Source organism: Cryptomeria japonica, unplaced genomic scaffold, assembly GCF_030272615.1.
Source record: "Cryptomeria japonica unplaced genomic scaffold, Sugi_1.0 HiC_scaffold_1078, whole genome shotgun sequence".
Classification (NCBI taxonomy): Eukaryota; Viridiplantae; Streptophyta; class Pinopsida; order Cupressales; family Cupressaceae; genus Cryptomeria; species Cryptomeria japonica.
In genome coordinates, this window is record NW_026729714.1 from 1 (window position 1) to 23799 (window position 23799).

At 50.6% G+C, this 23799-nt stretch overlaps 2 protein-coding genes across 2 annotated transcripts; both read right to left on the reverse strand.

The window, feature by feature from the left end:
* Nucleotides 1-18085: 18085 nt before the first annotated feature.
* LOC131058539 (putative ATP synthase protein YMF19) lies at nucleotides 18086-19041 on the reverse strand. Its single transcript, XM_057992293.2, has one exon. It carries the CDS (start codon nucleotides 19039-19041, stop codon nucleotides 18556-18558), a length of 486 nt encoding a protein of 161 aa, XP_057848276.1. The 3' UTR covers nucleotides 18086-18555.
* Nucleotides 19042-19052: 11 nt separating this feature from the next.
* Nucleotides 19053-22326, reverse strand: LOC131058538 (cytochrome b-like). The gene has a single exon (XM_057992292.2). It carries the CDS (start codon nucleotides 20984-20986, stop codon nucleotides 19778-19780), a length of 1209 nt encoding a protein of 402 aa, XP_057848275.1. The 5' UTR covers nucleotides 20987-22326; the 3' UTR covers nucleotides 19053-19777.
* Nucleotides 22327-23799: the final 1473 nt, after the last annotated feature.

Here is a 23799-nt window from a genome sequence, read left to right on the forward strand (position 1 = left end):
TATAGGAGTATACAAAACGAGGAGAAGGAGTAAAAGATCCACTCGACCAACCGGTTGGTGAAGCGTCGAGTCCACTGTAGACGTATTAACAATTCCACCTGGTCGAGTGGTGTTTTCTGGAAGATCGATTTGGGGGCGTTAGTTGTTACCGGTTGGTTGAGTGCATAAATGCCTGACGTCATATTACGTAGGTAATATCGTGACCTCGACCCAGCCCCCCCACTATAGTGCCGGGTAGAGTAGGGGTGCATTTTAACACTTTGGGTACTTACTCACGCTTTTTCCGGTCGCCCCGGGCGCTCGACCGATAGTCCGATACGAAAGAAAAATAGACTCTTTTGGTTCTCGATAAAGTTCGAACCTCCGACCCAAGTGTGCAGCGAGCCGGCGAACTGGGCCGCATTTGGAAGCGCCGATTAAGCCATATCAATGAAGTAAGAGACGCAGCGAGGAGAGAGCGAAGCAACGGTCACTTGTGGCGATTGGCGGACACCCATCCAGCAGTGCATATCGAAGTGGGTGAATCAATCTGGGACAGAACACTCGTAGTCTCTAGATCCTGGGACAGAAGATTCGTATAGATTCGGCAAGAGTTCAATAGAGATACTAAGCTTACTCACTCTGCACGGACCAGTGGGACCTCTCGATTGAACTGGCCTCTTCCTGAAGTGGAGTTGGTGTGAACGGGAGCCGTGGGCGGAGAGCACAGGCGGGGGGATTGAACGGAAAGCGAATTGATCGATTTCGTATATTCGCCCTACTATCTATAGGCGACCCCTTTACCTCTTGTTCGTCCCCCTTTTCCTCCATCCGCTTTCCCCTTGTGACGAATCAAAGGCCACAATCTATAGCCGGGCCCCTACCCTTATAAAACTCTACTAGCAACCGGGGCGGCTGGCCCCTACTATTCTATGGTAGTACGGCTATAGAAAAACGGGAGGAAGAGTTCATCGCCAGGCCCTACTATTCTAAAGGGGGTGGGTAGATGCTTCCCATTCCATGAAATGGTTATCGGGATAAACTTCGACCGGTACTTCGTCCCTATCGCTGGTGGTTATGGGTCCTTATTAATTAGCCTGCTAGAATACGGGTGATACCTATGCAGACCCTCGGCACTGATGCTGGTGCAAAAAAAGCCTACCTAGGCTCGCTCCTCGCGCCACCTCGATGAACTCGTCCTCACATGGAATTGGAGAAAAGAGGCCCTGACATCGACAGAGGAGCCTTATCGCGATGAACACATCTCCTTTCCTTATCACCCGACCCGAACCATGAATCCCATGTCGCCTTCATTCATTGGAACCGGACCAGCCCTTCATTCAGACATGAGAGCTTGGTCCGACCGATCCCTCATTCCTTCTTCAGTTACGTACCCATTACAGTAGGGCCTAACACCCAGGAGATGTAATGCCGATGGGAGAGGGCCCACCCCGAACCACAATTCCTTACATCGACAGAGGGGCCACAGTTCCAGGGGAAGGGATTCCTTACCTCGACCTTACCCCGGATTCCTTCCTTCATTGGACCAAACCCTTCCGGTCGGTTGCCCGAGGGCGGGGCCGTTCATTCCCGACCCTTTACCCGTTCATTCCCAACCATCCCTTCTCTTCTGCACCATCCCTTCTCTCACGACCAAACCCTTCATTCCGGTCATTCCTTCCCGTACCGGGGTACTACTATAATACACCGAACGAAAATGAGGCAAACAACTATAATAAGCGTTCAGGTAAGTCTCAATTCTAGACGTAACATGCTTACACTATACTACAATGAAGGGGGGGCTTGGGATACGAAAAGGATGGTTAGGCTAGGATGGGGGTGGGGTAGGATAGGTAGGTTTGGATGGCCCCTACATCTCACTAGGGTGGCCCCGGCTTATGAGATTATTCCCCGGCAACTAATCTTCCTCTGCACCGGAAGGCCCCCCACCCCTACTATTCGCCAGGGCCCTACTATTCTATGGGGAGCGGGGGTGGGCCCATGGGTGGGTAGGCCCCTACTATTCTATGGCTAGTTGCAGGGTGTTCAGGTGGGAGACTCTAGTAGGTTGGGTGGGACTATAGTTCTGGAGGATCTAGTTGCCCCTACAATAATCTACCTCCCAGGGGGGGCCAGGTAGCGGCCCCCAACCTTTCTCGCCATAGAATAGTAGGGGCCGGGTGTGCATGCATGAGGGGATTCTAGTTTGAAGGGATTAGCCTGCCCCCCCATTGTTGCACTCGATTCTATACGTAACATGCCCACAACTATATCCACCCACCCCTTCGAATATATCCTCCGTCAGGGGCCCCTACAATTCTATGGGGCTAGCAACTCTAATTGGAGCCCCTACTAGCCTATTCTAAAGGGCTAGCTTAATCTAGCAGGCGCCCCCCCGGTTTCAATTCATTTACTAATTAATTCACGCCCATAGAATAGTAGGGCCTCTCCCGGAAGGCTGATGCCAACAACTAATCTACCTCTGCACCGGCCCCTTTTTCATATTATTCCTCCCGGGTTGGGAGGGACTATAGTTGGGTGGGCCCCTACTATTCTATTGTTGCGGGGAACCGGATTAGATTAGTTGCGACAACTTTCTTCTCGCCCCGTAGGGGCCCTTAGAATAGTAGGCTAATCGCTAGAACTAGAACTACCTTAGAATAGTAGGGCCCCTCAAAGCCTATTATTGTACTATCTTCGTTGATTCTAGACGTAACAGGCCTAGCCTACTATAGTTGTTCGGATTATTCCCAGCTATAGTTCCCACCCACCCATGTTACGTATAGAATCTATTCCCCTCGACATTCTATGGGCTAGATTTGATTAGCAACTAAACTCTATTTCTGACCATAGCCTATTGCCATGGTAGGGTAGGTAGCGGAGCCAGACAATGATGTTTTAAAGGGCTCAACTCAAGGTGAACCCGTAATCTTCATGAAATGAAGGATTCCGTAGGGTTAGCCCTACTATTCTATTATTCCCGCCAACTAGAATTGGAGGGGGCGCCAGGGGGAGTTGGGTCACTTTGCCAGTCATATGAACCAGACGAATGATCAACGTTAGGTAGGGTTAGGCCCCGGCTTATTAGAATTCCCCGCCAACGGCATTGGAGAACCTCCCGCCAATTTAATATATATTCCCGTAACCTTCACTATCGTTCAGGAGAGTAATAACCGGGCAGTCATGTGAGCGATCAAAAGTTGGAAGGGCCCCGCCCTATTCTATGCCTACAATTCTATGGGGGGTCGGCCCATTGAACTAAAAGGCAGTCATATGAATCCCCAGCAAGACGAAGGATCAATTCCCAGGGTTCATCGGGAACTCTTCTTTTCTGGGTGGGAAACGGCCCTTATTTTTGATTAAAGGAGAGGTTCATGTTGGATTCAATGCACTCCCTTGTTCATCCATTTGTTTCTCTCCCGCCCAACGACTCCCCGAATCCCGGAACTACCTTCCGGAGATAGGATGAATCCTGAAAGCTGAAACACGTTCTCGGATGGTTCTTCCCAAGGAGAGATAGGGGCCCACCCGGCTGACTATCCCAGCTTGAAACACTTTTCTGTTTGTTCCTTAGCGACCACAGGCAGGGGAGGATCTCAAGCACTCGTTTCAATCCGCGGTAGGGCTTCCTGGGGTGGGTGGCATATTGGCGGCCTCAATCGCTCTCCTGCTGGGATGGTTGGGAAGGTTATTGCATCGGTAATAATCGTTCCTGGTTCCGGTGGATAATAAAAAGGGCGGCTTATCGATCTGTCATCCACGCCGGAATCGGTTTATTCCTCTGCAGCAATGTCGAGGTCAGGTGGGCTGACCCAGATTCCCGAGGTAGGATCGGGACCGAGGTTGGGGTGAAAGTATTGAATTGGCCCTACCCCTACTATTTTAAGGGTAAGGGGCGGTTGTTAATACGCTTTCTCTCTCCGACGAGGGGTGTCCAACCACTAGGGATGGGCTTGTATCGGCTCCAGAAACGGATAGGATCAACCCCTATTATTTGATAGGCTCAAATTAGATGGGCCCCTGCTTCGGGTGGGAGTAGCACAGAATCTAGTCCTGGCAAAACAACACGGGCGATAGAGATGGGCAATGGAAGTGCTGGGACTCGACCGCAGGTTTGCGGAATGGAAGGCAGCCCATAGAGGTAGTCAAACCGGCGGATCACCCAACGTCTGTGGGGCTGGGTGGGGGGTATAGTATAGTTCCCCACCGACTATATTCTTTTTTTTCGCATCTCTTACCCACTGTACCGCTCCTATCAAGCCTCTGGGAATGATGGGGATCCGGTACCAATCCTTTGACTGCTCTTTCTCTCTCCGGAACGCCCCTTAGAATAGGCCGGGGCTATGCAGGGTGGGAAACGGGCGAATAATATGAAAAAGGGGGCCCCCCACCCTGCTTCGGCCATCGGGGTGGGTGGGAGAACCGGAACTATACTATGGGTGGGAGGCCCCTACAATTCTCTGTGGTATAGTTCCAATTCTAGTGGTGGGAAATTAGGAGGAGGCTCTATAAAAACGGGTGGGAGGGAATAGAACTAGAAGTGAGGAGGGGCCCCGGCCGCCAATTCGGCTGGCCCTACTATTCTAAAGGGGCCCACCCCGCTAGGCAAGGTGCGAGAACAAACCAGGAGGGATGCCCTTTAGAATAGGGCGGGGCTTGCTCGGATGCTGGCTATCGATCTCGCTCTCGCCCCCCCCCACCCCCCCCATTAATAGTTGAATAGTAGGGCTCTGTATCTCAATCTGCTACGGGTGCTTCAATTGGAACGTCGAACTGGTTATGTACCCGTATCTGCACCTTCATCTGCTTGCTTTGCTTCCACCGCCATTGGTGCTGGTTCAAGGTCATCAGCTGAATCAACTGCTTCACCGACGGGTCTGGATCACCGACTGCTTCATAGACTGGACCAACAGAATCGACTGAAGCATCTATATACGACCACTTCATCGGCAGAATCAACTGGATCAACGGCGTGCAAAAAAACTGTGGCTTTAGGTACCTACGCCTACGCCTTTGCATCTGCCCCAACCTATGCCTTTGTATCTGCTGGTCCTGCCGCTGCAGAGCCGGATCTACTGATGCTTCATCAACTTAAGAATCTACTGATGCACTTGCTGTCCTTGCTACGGGTGGTGGATCTACTGGATATGCGTCTGGATCTCGCTTGCGATCACGAAGGTATGGATCAACCTCGCCTATATGGATCAACCGCATCGAGATAGTTCTGCTGCTTTATCGACTGGATCGCCGGAATCAACTATCTCAACAACTGCTGCTTAGTCAACTGCTCTATCGAAATCACCGACTGAACCAACTGCTGGAGACATTCAAATTAAGATGGGAAGGATGGATAGATCGGAAGGATAGATGGAAACAGAGAGAGATGGATTGATCGATGGAAGGCGGGAAAGGTTCGACATCGACAAGGCCCATAAGAAACTATAGGCCGTAATCTGAACTGCGTTCAGGCGAGAATAGGAAGGATATTAGGAATATAGATGGAAGGAAGGAATATAGATGGAAGGATATAACGTATATGATGACGCAGGTTGGCCGGGAAGGACCAGATTTTCAATAGAGGTTCTCATAGAAATCTGGTTAGCTTCGTTGAGATATCTATCAATATTGTTAGCTTTGAGATTCAATACGTAACATGATGAAGAGATTAGAGGGGCCCCTACTATTATACCCTACTATTATGAAAGGGGGGTTAGGGGCCCCTACTATTCTATGGCGGAACACATCCATCACCATCAATTTGAATGTCCCCGGGCTATGCCACTTTCTAACTTAGCGGTATCGGGCACCGGGAACTATTAGCGAATGCCTACAATTCTATGGTTATCCCGTAATCTGAATTCAATGTGCGGATTCCGGTGAAGTGAGTTAGGCGGAAGAAAGTTAGTTAGGCCAGCAGGGAGGAAGGCAACTCAAATCTTTCTCGGAGAGCAGGGAGGGAGCCCGCCATCGTTTGTTCTCTTGTCCGGGGAGGCCCCTACTATTCTATGGGCATTCGACCGTGGGTGGGATAGGCCCTACTATTCTATGGGAGCAGCTTGCTAGAATAATATGAAAAAGGGGCGGGGGCTAGCCCCCCGAGTTGCTAGAATAAAATAGAGTAACCTCGTCGATTAATCAGCGCAGGCCTGGGTGGGGGGCATAGTCGGCCTCCCTGCAGGGCCCCTACAATTCATTATATGGCCTACTATTCTAATGGGGTTCTAATGGGGCCGGGGCTACAATAATAGAATAATAGGGGCAACATAATTTGGCGGGGGGCCCCGGCCGGGTGACGGGTGGGTGGGAATGTCGAGTTGTGGGAGGAGGAGACGTTCTCTTCTGGGCTAGCCCCTACTATTCGCCAGGGGTTGTGGGAGGCCCCTCAAATTCTATGGCTAGTTCTAGCAGGCGCACTATAGTTCCCACCCAACTATAGCTATAATCCCTCCCACCCTTACAGCAATAGTTCCCGGGAGGACTTCAAGTTAGGTGGGGGGTAGCCGTTATCAATAGGTAGATAACAACTAGAACTACCACTATTAATCTACCTCCCGGGGGTGGGGGGTATAGTTCTGAGCGCATTAATTCACTGATTCCTTTAGCCCCCCACTGCCATGGCATCAGCCTGCTAGAAGAAGATAATAATAGGGGCTCCCCCTACCCCTACTATTGAAAGGGTAAGGGCCCGGGTGGAAAGTAAGCAGAGGTATCTCGCCCTCATTTTCACGCCGGGAACTCTAGTTGCGGCAACATTGGTAAGGAGCAGTTTATAGTTCATTAATCAGTATGCTTGGGAGACATACTCCGCGGGTGAGATGCTCGACTAAAGAAAAGAGTAACCGATTGAGATGCCCCTGGCGGTTGCTCCCCCTCGGCCCTATATATATAGTACAGAATAGAATTCCGGGGGACTAGACTGAATGATACCCCATGGTAGGCATCGGGTTGTATCACGTATATAATAGACCTACCTGATCCGCTATGATCAATGATCAATCAATGGTGAACCGGTGGCTGGTTGAATGCTGAATGGCCAGGTAACTAATCGGTCATCGGATGGAATATCCAACGATTTAGAATTCATAGATAGTGGGGCCCCCATGGTGGTGAACACGAATACCCGGGCCGGTTACGAACTCGTTGAGCTATATCCGCCCCAGTCGATTAATGAACCTGCCGCGAGTAAGGGGGTGCTTCATGAATGTCTGTTCGAATCGAGATGCCCGGGTCGGAGTTTCCCACTATCTATTCCTCTCTCCCCTTATCTTTAGAAAGGATTCGGAGCGCAAGATAGAGTGAGCATCCGGGTTCAGTTTTGCTTTGACTTCCGCACTTGCAGCTAGATCCAGATCTATATGGGTGCGGTGCTTGCAAACTATTCCATAGAATACGGCAAGGGTCCTTCGGATCCCCATCTATCTATCTATAGATGGGGTTGGGGTCTACGATAGATGGGGTTGGGGGGGTCTGCATTGGGAGAGGAGCGCCACTCGACCTTAGGGAGAGCACTCGTCCCATCCTTACCACATTCCATCCTTCATCCCAAGATTCTCCAGAACGAGGGGCCCTATCTCTATATGTGTTTCTGTTCTCGCGTCCGGATGTGAACCCGGTTTTAGCTTCATTCCGCTCTCCGCTTACGGCTTCGTCCTCTTCTGTCCGATTGATGCGGCAGTTGTGAACCGCTCTTACCCCGCTGGTTCTAAGTCTCTATATCGATTCGCAGCGGTCGAGGGCCCCCTCTCTATATACTGTCGCTCACACCTCGATCCAAAGCCAAAGGCCCCGGGCCTCCTCCCCCTCCTCGTCCTCCAGATCCTTTCTCATAGAGTAGAGGCGGGGATCCCTTTATATCCCTATATGGCGATAGATCGAGGGGGGCTAGGCTCTACTTACTATTACTATAGACAGCCGGCCCCTACTATAACTAGAGCAGCCGGGGCATCGGCACCCTCTATATTCAACGGAGACTGACTAATAACCAACCAATCAGAAGAGCGCTTGCCGGTTGTTCTAGTTCTAGATCTCAGGGTTGGTCGGTTGTTCTTTGTAGTGTAGTCGGGGCCCCCTGAAGGAATTAGTAATAGTAGTGGAGACGGGTGCAGGAATAGGGGATCGATAGATCGAGGGACTATAGAGATCTGGGCACCTATATAGATATAGGGGTGCTCTCCCGATGGATTGGACTATAGATAGTCGCCCCCCCCCTAGAAATTCGTCGAACTCGCTGGGGCCCCTATGCCCGAATTGAGGGGAAAGGGCTGTCGCCATCTATCTATCCATGCCTAGTCGCCCCCCCCCCTCTATATAGATGGGATATATTCCATTGATTGAGCCGAGATCCCGGCCGTCGCCATATAGATTAGTATAGTAGCCCCCCGATTATAGAGAATTATCCTCCCCCGAGCCCCTAGAAATTGAAAGGGGGGGGGGCGCCCTATCTGAACTATGGGGCGCTGACCTTCCCTTCCTCGTTTCTCGCGAGGGATAACCTCGGCCTCCTTCCCCAGATGGATATATTGTCGGGAGATCCAGATCTATATCCATATAGAATATAGCCTGACTATAGAGAGTTCCCCATATAGAGAGAGATAGGGGCCCTCGATGAACCCCTGCTTAGATTACATAGATAGAGGGGGTCGAGCATCATCCATCAGTTGGTATGTCAGGTCAGGTCGGGTCTATTAATAGTAGCCGTGATACGAGACTATACTTCATCACATCAGTCGTATCACGTATATAATAGATGGATGATGCTCGCGGGGGTGGGAGTCCCTTAAACTAGTAGGGGTTTACAAGCCTTGATGGTATGGTAAGGGTTTGATCTCACTTGCCCCCTTTATCTATATGGGTAAGGGTTTGATCTGATCTCAGATTGCTGTGGTGTGGGCCCATCAAACCCCTCGGATGGCCTATATATGGGTGTATGATTAGGGGTATTCGACGTCTGGAGCGGGAGTGGCGACATTGTGATGGAATGGTTCAGAACCAGGACATCGACATCGGTCTCAACATCAGTCTATAGGGAGATGGGAAAGATCTCCTGAGGCAACCCCTACTATTTGAAGGGCCTCCCACCCCCGCATCGACTCGACTGGTTGGTGAGAGAGCTGGTTGGTGCGGTGAGAGAGACTCGACTGGTGTGGTGATATATAGGGTGCGTCGAGCCCGACTTCAGGCCATATCTATATACAGGGAGCTCGACCCCCTACCGCTAGACTCGGCCCCATCCCCATATATATATATAGTCTAGAGGGGGGGTCATCATCCTCAGCTCATCTGGGGATGGATCTATAGGGGTGCGTGATATAGAGTATAGATAGGCTGCGCTCGGCCCCCTCTATATATATGGGGCCGGGGGGATGGGATCGAGGGGGAGGAGTGAGCGAACCCCTGAGATAATTGGAGGCCGAGGGTCTATAGAAATGACCCCTATTACGATAGGTCTTCATGGGCAGCCATACTCGGCACTCCCCCGCCCCTATCTATCTGGAGGAGGAGACACCCCCAAGGAGGGGAAGGAGCACCTATAGTCCAGAGTCCAGAGTCGGGCCCATATCCCATATAGATAGAGGGGCCCCACGAAACTCTAGTTAGGTTAGGCTCAGGACGACGAGGGAGAGGCACCCCCGGCGGAGCTCCGGCTATATCCAGTTGGCGCTCTTTCTCGACCGCTCCGCCCAGATCTCTATCTATATAGATGGGGCCATAACTCTATCTATATGGGATATGGGGTCGGGCGCATAATCAATCTTGGTACAGAGTATGGAGTTAAGACGAGAGACTCGGCCCCAACCTCTCTTCCCCAACCCCCCTCTCTCTATATGGGGATATAGCCATAGCCGCCACTCGGCCGACGGGAGATGAATCTGCGCAGAAACTTCTTACCTCGCAAGTCTAGAAATCTGGGCGCAAGTCTAGAAATCTGGGCTTCTTATCCCACTTCTCATCTCATAGAAAACTTCTTTCATAGAAAACTTCTTATCTCATATTGCGGTAGTCCGAGTCCATTCTTGCTTTATTTATTCGCCCGGTCAGATCACATGCTACAACTTCGTTCGAAACTGCCGGAACTATATCCACCCGCCCACCCCTGCAGGGGTAGGGGCCCTTCGTGTTGCTGCCGTGAGTAGTCTATATCCCATTCATTACGAGGGCGAGAAAGAGACCTAGGTTTCTTGAAGGGGGGGAGTGCTTGCTTAGGACCTGGAAGACGATGGTAAACAATCACTCTCAACACCACTACTTTTTCTCCCCCGGTCGAAGAATCAAAATGAGACACTTACGCTTTGGAAGTGGAAATAGATACCTTTTGATTCAGGTCCACTCCACTCATTGATTCTCAGGCCCGGAAGGTTGCTCGGCCAATGAACTTTGTTTGAAAACATGCCCCTACTATTCTATGGGGCCCCTACTATTAGAAGAAGGGAGGGTTCGGCAGGGGGGGGAGGGCCGGATTCTATACGTAACATGCCAACTATCATCCACCCACCAATTAATCTACCCTCCCGGGGGGGCCGTGGGAGGGCCCCTCGCAAAACCCCACCGCCCAGGGCAGACCCCACCACCCGTTCTCGACCCCACCGCCCATATTTGCCTAGGGTGGTGGGGCCGGACCCCACCGCCCATATATTCCTTTAGGGTGGGGGGGCCGGACCCCACCGACCATATATTCCTTTAGGGAATATATGGGTGGTGCGGTTGGGACCGACCATATTCTCCTTAGGGGGGGAGGATATAGGGATAGGCAGGGAATAGATAGTAGGGCCAGAAGGGGCCAGATTCTATACTACACATGCCCCCCCCGCCCCTCTATAGAATTGTGGGAGGGGATTCCCCCTACTCTTCTATAGGCGGGTGGGATGAGTAGGGGATTCTAGTTGGGTGGGATGAGTAGGTGGGATTCTAGTGCCACCCCTACCTTTTTCTCTTGGCCGACCACCCCGAACGGAAGATTGCCATGAGTATGTTTACGAGAGTAGGTTTCTGGTCGAACAAAAGATGCGATGTGAACCCTTTTTAATCCCATACCCATAGGAATAGGGAATAGCTTCCGCCTTGGATATTGGAGACGGGGTCAAACGAGCACTGGCCTATTCTTTCCTTAGGCGAAATCTCTATCGCGCATCGGTTGGATTCGGGATGCTAAAGCAGCGCTCTATTGCTCAGTTCGGTAATGAGGATGCATCGGGCGGTACCTACGGATCCATCAACAGAGCTCGCTAAGGGACTCGTCGATCGAAGGATCCAATACGGAATTGGCTTTATTGCCAGAGAGAGGACAGACCTGTCCGCTTCTCATGAATACGGCTAGACCCTCTCTAGGCACTCTTAAGGCATAAACCCTACGAACCGGAATCGTACCGAAACAAGAAAAAAAGAATAGGGATGTTGCAACTATAGTTTCAACTTGGGGCACTCTTAAGGGATAGAGGGCGGATAACAGCCCCGACTATTTCCTCCCGGGTGGGGGGGAATTCTAGCGGGGTGGGAGGGCTGGGCCCGGCTGATTCGCTGGGGTTCGGCTAGACCCCCGCCCAGAGAAATGGCTAGAACCCCAGGGCCCCTACTATTCTATGGGCCGGGTTCCCCGTTCGACACTCGACCATCGGCTAGAATTCCCCCCCACCCCGGAGTATCGACTAGCCTCTCAATTCAAGAGGCCGGCGTTGTTTTTTTTTGATTCAATTTCCTACCGCATCTTTCCTCTCGTTTGTCCGAAGCCTGCCTCTTCGGCATGATTTCATTTACTGAGGAGGAATGGGTGGTTGCCCTGCCTTGGATTCAGCAGTAAGTATCGGGAGGGGAGGAAATGGGGTAGATTATGGCTGGCAGATAGATAATGGTTGGATAGCTGGCAGATGGATAGATAATAGTTGGCCCCTTGCTCCCACCCCAGGGGATATTCTGGAATAAGAGTTGAGGATAGTAGTGATGGAGGGGAAGAGTCGTCCGTTGCATCCGTTCGGAGAATAGGCGATGCACGGGGGAGGAAGGAGGTCGGATATTGACTCCTAGTGGCGCATATCCCCGAATCCGAGGACCCCCCTCAACCGGCATCGATGGAGGGCACAGCGTCTACTGTTTCCCCCCCACCCCCTCGATGTCGGGTCGACGTAGGTTCTCCTACTAATGAGTCCCTTGCCGGCCCGGGAGAACGCAAGCAACCGACCTTCAATCAAGTCATAGCTTGGGATTTTGCTGGTCAATCCCCTTTTCGCACCCCCGGGACAGGGATCCAGTCTATCGAAATGGGAGATAGATTGAAGCAACTCACAGTCCTTGCAAATAATCTACCGACTACCGTAGAATTTGAGGGGCCCTCCCACCCGCCCGCCACCCACGGGGCACCTTCTATTCAAACCGGAACCCCCTACTATTTGAAGTAAGGGCTTCCCACATGAATGAACACCCCTACCACTAATCTACCTCTGCACCGGAAAAAAAACGATAGCCCCTACAATTCTATGGTAGTTCTAAAGCATTCCCATTATCAGTTGTTCAGGTGGGAGTAGGGGAATTTCAGGAGATTTATCGGTCCTGATACGTATGTGGGGCTGGGGCCCGGCGGTCAAAAGTAGGAGAGATAGAGCCTCTGGTCCCCGCTCTCCTAAGGGGCCAGGTAGAAAGATAGGGGGGAGTGGTCGACCCAGCTGAAGGAGCTACTAACTCTCCGACTTGAATGAATGACTTGGCAGCTGGACTCACACAGAGGCGATAGAGGCCTCATCCATCGGCGGGCCCCTACTATTCTAAGGGGCCGCCTATATCCACATTAACACCCGCAACTATCGAGAAAGCCCACCCGGCACTTTAGCCCCCCGGGCACCTTCTATTCAAACCGGAACTCTAGTTTCCCACCCACCCGAACTAGAATTACCCCTTCCCACCCGGCCCTACTATTTCTATGGCAGGAGGAGACGGCAGGGGCCTTTCTCGCCGATTGCGGGGGGGGAGGGAATCTGCCGTTCGTTGGCGGGGGGGAATTATAGGCCCCGGGGGGGAACAAGAAATGCGGTGCATAACTCCACTCATCATATCAGGCGAGAACGAGCTCCCGATGAAGACGACGTTTATGAATCAGCTATAGTGAGAGGATAATTCGATTCTACCCATCGTTGCGCTTCCATCATACCATAGCGACTGAATAGCAGGAAGAATTGAATATTCGCTTGATGCTCGCCCTGGATGTGGAGAAGAGAGGGGGGCTCGGATCAGCCGTGGGAGGCCTTCGGCGCGCAATCGGGCGAAGGGGAAGCAGAGTATAGCGAGTTACGAGCCCACCTGTCGGTTCACATCGCGTATTCCTCTCCTTCCCACCGATCGATCGAACTGCTGAACCACATCTTCGTTTATTCCGGATCCGGGCCCTACTATTCTATGGAGAAGGCATTGGAACCAGACGCATTGAAGGTTGCCCCAGGGCTGGGGTTGAGCCGGGATCAAGACCAGCTTTCGGGAGCATGGATGCGGGAGCCACGAGCATCCGAATGAGTGATGCAGCCGCCCGGTTCGGGGATGGGGCATCGATCAGGACTAGCTACCGATATTTGGAATTAGATGCATGCCATCCCTACTATTCTAAGGGGCCGCCTGCCGGGGAGATGGACGAGAAAGATGTTTATTGGAGGCCCGGATCATTCCCCAGGGCCTCGAATAATATGTGGTAGGGGCATCACTAATACTAGCATTCCGATGCAAGGGGGCCGACGAACACTGCATGGGGGCGATCTCTCTTACTTACGGCCCCCGTAGCCTCCGAGCCCAGGAGAAGCTACTACTGATGGCCTTCTATTACTTGGTTCGGTTCATCGGGAGCCGGGAAGGAAGAAGTCATTAACCGGCAGGCGACCCCTCGTCCTAAACCGAACCATCATATTATGTATGTAATAACGATCGATGCAGTAGAATAGAACCCCCCGATGAACCATCCCCACAGACGATCGATGCCAACCATCCCCTATTGCCGCCCCTTAGAATAGTAGGGGCCTATAGAAGAATAGTAGGGGCCTCCCTGAATTAATGTACGCCTGTTCCCTTCTATATCCACCCACCCTCTGCAGGGGTGGGTGGGAGGACATTAGGGGTTGGTGGGCGGGCCCCTACAATTCTATGGGACTGATTAATGGCAGTGGGTGGATGATAGTTAGTAGTAGCCTAGGTTGATTCATACATAAGCTGATGTTCCGCCCTTTCCTCCTGTAAGTGAGCTTGTACCACCACCATCTCACTAAGCATCCCTTACGGTTTTCAAGCTATAGGTGGAGTGGACCGAGAAGCACAGAGCCTCTGAAAGATTGAGAACCATTAGCGTGGGTATCAAAGCCAGTAACGGGAGGCAGAGCTTGTTGATCGAGACCAAAAAAGGCTGCACAACACCAAAAAAGGCTGCACAACAATAGAATAGTAGGGCCAGTCCTAGGTTACCTTCGGCAGCCTGGTTCCAGGTCTTCATAGGCAGAGTACCTTGTAGTATAGGCAATAGGAGAGGTAGCAGAGACAAGGGCACAGGCAGCTGGAGCGGAGACATGGTAAATAGCTAGGGAGAAGCAAAGCACATAGTCAAGGTGGCCCTACTATTCTAAGGGGCTTTATCAGGAAAGGCATAGGCTAATACAGAGCCCACATCCCGTCGCTCAACGTCATACCTAGTTGGAGACCGAGTCGGTTCCCATGTATCTTGACGTGTTCCTGGGAGTGATGCAGATCCAGATGTCGCAGATTCTAGAATCGACAGAATTGACCAGTAGTATCTCGAGAAAGGGTTGCACCGGTGTTTTGAGCTTGGCTTTTGTCTTACTGTTGTGCCTGTAGCCTAATCCATTTGTAAAGCGTAAACGTCGGTCTAGCGGGGTTGAGAAGAAGTCTGCCAGTCTGCCTGGCCCTTAAGTTCCCCCCTACCCCTGTGTCTCTGCTTTCCTAGGGGTATGCTTCAGCGTGATTTGGTTTCCGATCGATGTTAAGAGAATGCCCGAACATCACTTGGAACACGTCAAAATTTCATATCATTGCTTGGAACAAATGGATACTTCGGAGCAGGCCCTTTAGCCCCCCCACCCAACCCCACGGGACCGGGTGGGAATATGCCTTTTAAGTAACATTACTAGGAACTCGAACTGGCTCCGATGCTGGGATTGAAACGGGCCGAGATGCTGCCTCCGCCAATGCTACTTAGTCAATTGGATATGCTTTCATCTATTAATGCATACGGGTTTGCAGAAGAAGCAGAGTGCCTTTGCTATCGATTCCCCCTACTATTCTAAGGGGGTCATAACCCCCTTCTTAAGATTAAACTGACCCATCTTTTCTCTAGACTCCTCAAATTCTTGTTAATGAAACCTATGAACTGAATGCCCCCTACCTATCTTAGTGGTTTCATAACTTAAAAGATGGTATTGACTGTATATAGGGATGCCGTGATAGGAAATAGTCTATTAGCCCAGCTTCTAGGGTGTTCAGCGGTATAGTAGTAGCTAATGATAGTAGTTTGTATGCCCCTACCTATCTTAGTGGCGCCAGATTTGTTGATGCTTTTGGTATGCTTTATTATTCAACCTTTTCCATCTTATGCCAATCTACTCTGCGAGATGCTATATCCCCCGCCCGGTGCCTTGGATGGATATATAGTCTCTCCATCTAGAAAGGAGGGAAAGGCAGGTGCACCGGTATAGGCCAAGCAAGCACCACCAACAGCAACAGATCTCGTTGTTTCAAATCCAAATCCATATCGAGATGCAGAGGCCCCTACTATTCTATTATTCAGAGATTGATTCGGTAGCAGCAGGAAAGGCCCGTCCGGGGCAGTTCGATAGCCAATTGAAGCAAGCGCCTTTTGTTCGAGAGTAAGCAGCTTACCCACCATCGGCCAATCTTCTACCTCCCATCCACCCTTCTGCATCATCACCAATTGCAATAGTTTACCCCACAGCAGCTTACCCTGTTTATCCATTCTAAGCAGGGGCAGCACCGGTAGTTTCACCCGTTGATTCAGCAATTGAAGTTGAACCGGTGAGAAAGAACCATATAATTTGAGGTTCTCGCAAATAATAGATGCAGAGGGGCAACTATTGCCGATGAACCGGAGGAAATTATTAGCAATTCATTCTATACTTATGTGCCAGTCGAGTGCCTGTTGTTTCTTTAGGCATTAACTCCCCTACTATTCTCAAGGGCCGGGCCCTACTAGAATAAGGGGCCCTCGAAGAGGGATGAGAGCGGAAAGATGCGAAAGGAACAGATAGGACTGAACGAACCTGCAAGGCACTTCCCTCCGGTTTATCCGTTTTCACTAGAGTTTTCATCGGTCGAGGTTCCCGTTCTCTTATGAACAGAATACCAATTGGCAGAGCATCCTTTTCTCCCACTTATTAATCAGTGCCCTACTATTCTATGGATAAACCTGCTATAATAAGTTAGAATAAGGATTAATTAACCCCCATAGAATTGTAGGGGGAGTAGGAGAATTAATTAGTCAATTAATCAGCCCCATTAGAATTGTAGGGGCATTAGTTAATTAATGACGCCCCATAGTTCATTAATGAACCTGCCAAAATAAAAACCTCCAGCCGTTCTTCCCACCCCCCCATTATAGTTCGATTAGTTGTGGGCATGTTACGTATAGAATCGAGAAGAATCTCAAAAAGGCGAATAGTAGGGCTATCGGAACTATAGTTTACCGGATAAGAGAGTATATATTCGGCAATGAAGACGATTAATAGGCCGGGGTAGGGGATGGATAGGTGTGGATGATTGCGTATCCATGAGGTTCGAATCTTACAGCTATTGATGTTCCAGCATAAGCAGTTGCGGAACTAGTTCGAATGCCAGATACAGTGGACCTAGTTAACCTCGTTTACGAAGACCTTGGAGAAAGGAATGAAGCGATTCCATTAGACTTAGCCGAGTGATATCTCGAAGGGAAGCAGCTCGCTCGCATCGATATATGGGGATAGGGTCTTTAGTCCGGGATGCACCCATTCATATCACGTCTATCATCCCTCATCGAGAGACCCACTACCCATATCACGTGCATAATAGAACCGGGCTATACTCGATCGCTCTTTTCAGGCCTACTAATCCCCTCTTCACCGGATGGACAGCACCCTCTCTCTACTCAATCGACAGCTCCCCCCCCATCCAGACCGATCGGCCAATCTATACTAATATATAATAGAACAAAAGTCTATAACAAGAGTATCTTCTACTCGGCATGCTCCCGGGAACGGAGTCAGCTCTAGTAAATCATTCCACTATTCGGAGGAGGAGGGGGTATAGACTAGATAGGCCCCGCCCCTATATAATGGTCTCCCCCGCATATATATGGATCTGGAGACAAACTATGCTCTGCTGGCTTATATAGCTAGAGCCCTGGTACTCCAAAGTATACGCCTACTTATTACTCCTACATATAGCGGAGTAGTAGAGTAGAGTGGGAGTTGGAAGCATTGATCTACCAATGGCTTGAGACTCTCCATCGGGGTTGATGCATCGTCATATGTCTCTTTCCATCCACTCCTCTGCCATCGTTATTCACATGCCTTCCCCTTTCCACTAGAATTCTCTCGATCGGTATTCGCATACCTCGAGGAACCACCTTCCTCGACAGCCCAAACCATCTACTCGACTTTACCATCTGATTCGCCCGAACCATGGAATGACATCGACGGATCATATCTGCCCAATTCCTGTCCCCGACCTGACCATCTCCTCGACTTCCGGGAACCGGACCGATTAGCAAAAGCCTTAAAGCTGGCCTTAAAGAAAAAACGAACTACAAATTCGGCCCGGAACTGCTGCCGTACGGCAATTCCCGGGCTAGTTAGACCGGGTGGGAGGGAATTTGCCGTTCTATATGCCGGATGGCCCTATCAATTCTATGGCCATGGTTATTGTGGGGGGTTATGTTCTTTCTCTAACCCTGGAACTATTGCTTCGCAGGGGTTCGGCGCCATTTATCTTCCAGGGATCGGCTAGAACCCCTGGGAGGCTATAGTAGGGTGGGAGGCTAATGTTGGTCTCAACCAATTCGACAGACTCTCTAGACCGAAGCTAACCTACAAGGAAGCAACGTCGACCTACTGATTGAATGGCTGTTCATCCATGTTCGTTCAACCGGTAGAACCCCTATTCCCACCGAATGGTTCTCCGCCCTCCTCCGCCGATTGGCAACAAACTGCCGCTCGAATGGCGGCATTGCCGCGGCACCAAACGCGTGAGGACCCCTGTGACCTGTCCTTACGGCCCTCCAACCGCCCACACGCGTTTGATGGTCAACCACAGCAGAGTTTTATGGCAGAGTGGGGCATTGGTTTGGTATTAAAGAATTCTAATTCCCCGGGGCCCCCCCACCCAGATTCTATACGTAACAGGGGTGGGTGGCCCCTACTATTCTATGGTGAGAAAGGGCCCCTACTATTCTAAGGGTCCTACTATTCTAAAGGCCGCCATTGAATGACTCTGACCGGATTCGTCTTTTCAAGCGTGCAATCGATGAGTGACAGATGGCGGGACGAACTGGATCATATATGGATTAGCCCACCTCTGCAGATCCATTGAATGAACCCTGATAACAACCCTTCAAACTATCATAAAGTGAACTTGGCTGTGTGAAACATGGATTAGCTCTATGCCCTCCCTCCAAGGTGTCCTCCTTCCAGGTAGAGGATTGGGAGTTGTGCCATATGAAGACTTCGGAATCAGATAGCGGATGTTTCCGTCCATTCCCCGCAAGTCACGTATTTCTCCGAAACGGGATATAGACGTTTTCTTTTTCCTCCCCAGTAAGTCGGCGGCACACCACTGGGAGACTTCGAATAAACTAGAGTCCATATAGGATGCACCACTGGTAAAACTTCTTACCGAAATATCTTCCAAACTGTTTGGGTCGTTGCTCGGGATGTTGTCCCCCCTCCGTTGGTGTGGAACCAGTCGGTTCCGTGGTTTTAGAATTCTGCTGAGCCTAGGTACTCCATCATTGCATAGGGGGAGATGATAAACGAAGAAGATCAGGCAACACCGGAAGAATTGTGCGAAATAAGTGAATTGATCCAGTTGGGGCATCATTGCTGTAGTTCCATTTCCTCTATCTCTATATCTCTTATATATATCTATATATATCTATCTATATATATATATAGATAGATAGATAGAGATAGATAGATATATATATCTCCAGAATGAAGCGTACGAATAGTTAGTCAAGATCTGCGGTAAAGAGACTACTGTCAAGATACAACCGGAGATATAGGGATTCGGGTGGTCAGTTTTTACCAACGGAAAGCATGGGGGAAGCTATGAGGGTGGGGGGTAGGGCTACCCGGCACTAGACCACCTTTCTAGACTCAACTCAACTAAAAGCCAACTAGAGTCTACCAGTCAATTCTTTACTGGAACCTGCTAGAGTAAGGGCCCGGGCTAGACTACACTGAACTAAACTGTAGTCGGGGGGGTTCAATAGTCTAGTGGGGCGGTCCTCTCCCGGGTAGTCCGGGGCGGTTCGCCAAATTCAATTATCGCTCACCGCCCCCCCCACGGGCTCTCGACCGCCTTAAAACCCCGCCTCCCCCTCTTCTAATTAACTCTAGTAGGGGGGTGGGGTGGGTCTGCATTGGGAGAGCGCCCTCGGGCTCGACCGGTTGGTCGAGATGTCGAGAAAAGTGGGTCCATATAATGTCGAGGGCTTGACTGCAGTACCATAGCCTCCTCCCACCCGGGGTGGGTGGGGGGCAATAGAAGTTGGGCGAGCCGTTCATTAATGACGCCTGCTATAATAAGGGCTAGAATCGAGGGTGGGCCCCTACTATTCTATGGCATCGGAGGAGATAGTTCGGTCGATGCCCTCGAATTGTAAGTGATTGGTGTAATAATCGGTCATTCTCTTTCCAACTCGTCCCAGAATGGGCGTTAGGGCAAAGAACAAGAAGAAAGCTACTGAAGGAATTTGTCCAATAGTCACATATGGTGCCTCCACGGGTTCACATCCGATCCGACCTGATAGTAAGCAATCCGCCAGGAAAAACCGAAAGAGTTTCTGGTAGATCGGACGAGAACTTGAGCTACGAACATACGAACTTTTCAGAAAAGGGAGAGCCAAAAGCGGTGGAAAAACGAGTGCTATTGCGGCTACACCTCCTAATTTGTCGGGTATACTGCGAGGAATGGCATAGATTGGTGGGAAATACCATTCCGGCACAATATGAGGCGGGGTGGCCATCGGATTAGCGGGTATATAATTGTCGGGATGCCCCAATACATTAGGAGCACAAGAAATCCAAATGGAAAAGAAGATAGCGGAAGCTACCCGACCTACTAGATCCTTCGCGTAAAAATAGGGATAAGAAGCGATTTTATCCATCTTTGAATGCACACCCAATGGATTATTCGATCCATATTGATGCAATGCGGCCAGATGAAGAGGACTGGCGCCTACTGGAATAAAAGGGAGTGGATGATGAGGACTAAAGAAACGATTTAAGGTGGCATTGTCCACGGGGAAACCACCCCACGGCCAAGTCACGATCGTATCTCCCACTACGGGTATGGCGCTAGCTGAGCTTGTAATTACCGTAGCTCCCCGAAAGCTCATTTGACCCCGAGGTAGTGCATGTCCTATAGAAGCAGTCACAATCATTAACAGGGAGATGACAACTCCGAGGCACCAAACAAATTCCCTAGGACTGTCATAACTCGCATAATACAAACCGCGAAAAATATGGGGGTAAACCACGATGAGAAACATACTTGCCCCATTAGCATGCATATAACGAAGCAACCAGCCCCCTTCAACATCTCTCATGATATGTTCTACGCTGTTGAAAGCTAGATCCACATGTGGTGTGTAATGCATAGCTGGAAAAACGCCGGTCACTATCTGAATGGCTGGACAAATACCAGCTAACGAACCAAACCCCCGCCAATGACTCGGATTGCTCGGGGTCGGATAATCTATCAAATGCTGGTTCAGTGTGGAGAATATGGGTTGTTTGAGAATGGAAAATCGTTGTGTCATGTCTCTGTCCCCTCAATTCGACTCCCCCTCAATGGAAATTTCCGGGTGCCAATCCCGCCCTACTATTCTCAAGGGCTAGCAGGTTTATTAATCTACTATGGCACCAAAAAAGATTTGCCTATCCTTAAAAAGCTAATCGGCATCGACTTCCCCATGCAGATCGGGCTTGTGTAGGTAGATGTGGGGAATAATCGGTGCACCTAGACTCCCCCGATCGGGCTTGTGTGTCTATCCCCATGCAGATCGTTGTGTAGGTAGATGTGGGGAATCCTTGTTTTCGGAGATACGACACGGTCTACTATCTATAGGGCCCGGGAGATAGTCTAGGCCAAACTAGACTCTAGTATAACGATGCAGTCTATATACGTCACATGAGTGGCCAGGCATGTTACGTATAGAATCAATTGAAGTTGAAAAGAATTCTAGCCGCCCTACAATTCTATGGACCTCTGAGAAGCAGCTTTATCGTGAGCTAGACCCATTCCATGTCCCGGGGGCCCTACTATCAACTATAGAAAGGCCCCACCCCGGCACTAGTTCTAGTAGGCCCCCCGTAGAGCCCTCTCAAATAGTAGGGCGTAGTGAACTGTTTCGATTCAGTAGGAGCATCCAGCCCCAACTCGCTAATAAGGAAGCATGTCCCGACCACCCGCACAGCCCCGTATGATAGAAGTTGGGTGCTTTCCCCTCTCATTATTAGCATTGTTTCGACGCTCTTGATCTAGAATCGGGCACTGCGGGGAAACCTCTGTTAATTAATAAGCCTGCTAGTGAAACTAGGAGATGGATAAAATAGACCAGCCATAACTTTTATCGCATGCTCCAGATGAACAGTGGGTAGGCCTCACACCCGATGCTTGGAGAGAACATCATTCCCACCCTGCAGGCTTAGATTGGTTCTTCCGGCTAGGCCCCTACGGGGTCAGTCTTGTTTTCCGTTGATTGCTTTTATGCCGCTGTTGCTAGTACTAATCCATCCCATAGATGTCTACTCCGATTGGAACCCCCCACTATAGATGCGGGTAGAAAGGGAGGGGAGGCTCACCTCTCTTTCTCAATGAGAAAGGGTGAGAATCACCCGGTTCATCGAGGCCCCCTACCTATATCGAGAAACGCCCCTCTCCTAATAGAATAGCTTGGAGGGAGAGGACCTGACGGTACTCGTCCGACCCCCGCTGGGAGCCTATCCAAATTATTGATTGGGGGGGGGCCCCTATCCATAGTAGGGGAGAGTATAGTAGTGTGAAGTGATGCCATAGTATAGTCCTCTAGTGATGCAGGACTATAGATAGTGAACGGTACACTGCATTGACGGTCAAGGCCGAGCGCCCCCGGGCGACCCGGTCTATCGAGCGGAGTGGGCGGCGATCCCCGTCATGATCCCCATCATATAACGTATGAGATGACCGGGGAGTAGATGACCAACCATCATCGGTGACCCCCATCATGCAACTATAGTTCGATGGCGCATGATCCTTCTTGCTCGAACAATCCCGTGTGTAATCTCCAGCCTTCACCGGCATATCTTATCCCCCAGCTATCTATAGTAGGGGCCGCCCTATAGATAGTAGGGGAGGACCACTCCTTTTTGCAGGGTTAGTGCATGCGGCGATTCATCCATCACGCAGCGTATATAAGAGAGATGACCCATGACTCGTCTATAGAGTGGGACAGAGTAGATGACCGCTCCCCACCTATCCTTCCTATGGGGCAACGGTGTTCGATCCTTCGATGGGGCGCGATCCTCGGTGCCGTGGGGGGAGGGCGGTCGACCATTGGGTTATTCCATTCGTGTTCCATTCAATGTTACTACATTCCTCGCTGCTCCTACAATCCTATCGTCTTCCCACAAGTGCTTACAACATCCCATGTTGTTCCTACCCGCCCATAGGTGATGCACATCCGAAAGCACGTGTTCCTTCCATTAGCAGAGACAGTTGACCCGATTGCCCTACTATTCTAAGGGCCAGTTGATTCAGCAGCTGAAGCAGCACCAGCCCTACTCTATATAGCGGACTTGGATCAGTCGACCCGGAACCTGTGAATATGCCACACCAGTTCAGAAAGGAGCCACCTGCATGAGGAGTAGCTATAGCAGAGGCACCCTTTAAGGTTTACCTTGCCCTAAAATTCTATGGGGAATCGGTTCAGGTGCCAGTATATGATCGGGATCGAGACCCTTCCCGACCGGTTGCGGAGCTAGAAACGGTTGACTGGGATAAAGAATTCCCAATAGGAGCCGGGGCACCGGGCACCCTAGAGTTCCCCCCCGCCCGGCTATAGTTGGGGTCCTAGTGTCCCCTCGCTCTTCAGATTCACCAGTGGTAGTGATGGTTCGGGATCGAGTCGCTTAGCCACTAGTAGCAGCTTACTCATAACCAATTGATCCCATTGACTCGGAACCACGAATAACATATCTAGATAGAGCTCGTTCCCCAGTCCCCTAACTAAACTCGAGAGGTCTCGTGGCACCATAAGCCCAAACGGAGGTCAGGGAAAATCGGCCTCGTCAGCAATGGATTTGTATATTCATCTGCTATTATCTCCTAGCTCGGTCACCCGTGTCTGCCCCTGTCTCCGCTACGGGGGGCTCTATAAATGGAAGGGATGTTGGGCAAGCTGCTGGCAAGGAGGATGCTCGAGAATCTTCGATCGCTGGTTCCTTATAGAAAGAGTAGGGCAAGCAAGCCATTATTTCGACGTTAGCTGGTTCTAGATCAAATGCGAATGGAACTGAATCCGTATCTGGAGGATATGGAGCCGGCTATCGACCTGGAACTTCCTGTACTAATGGATCAACTCAATCCACTGCC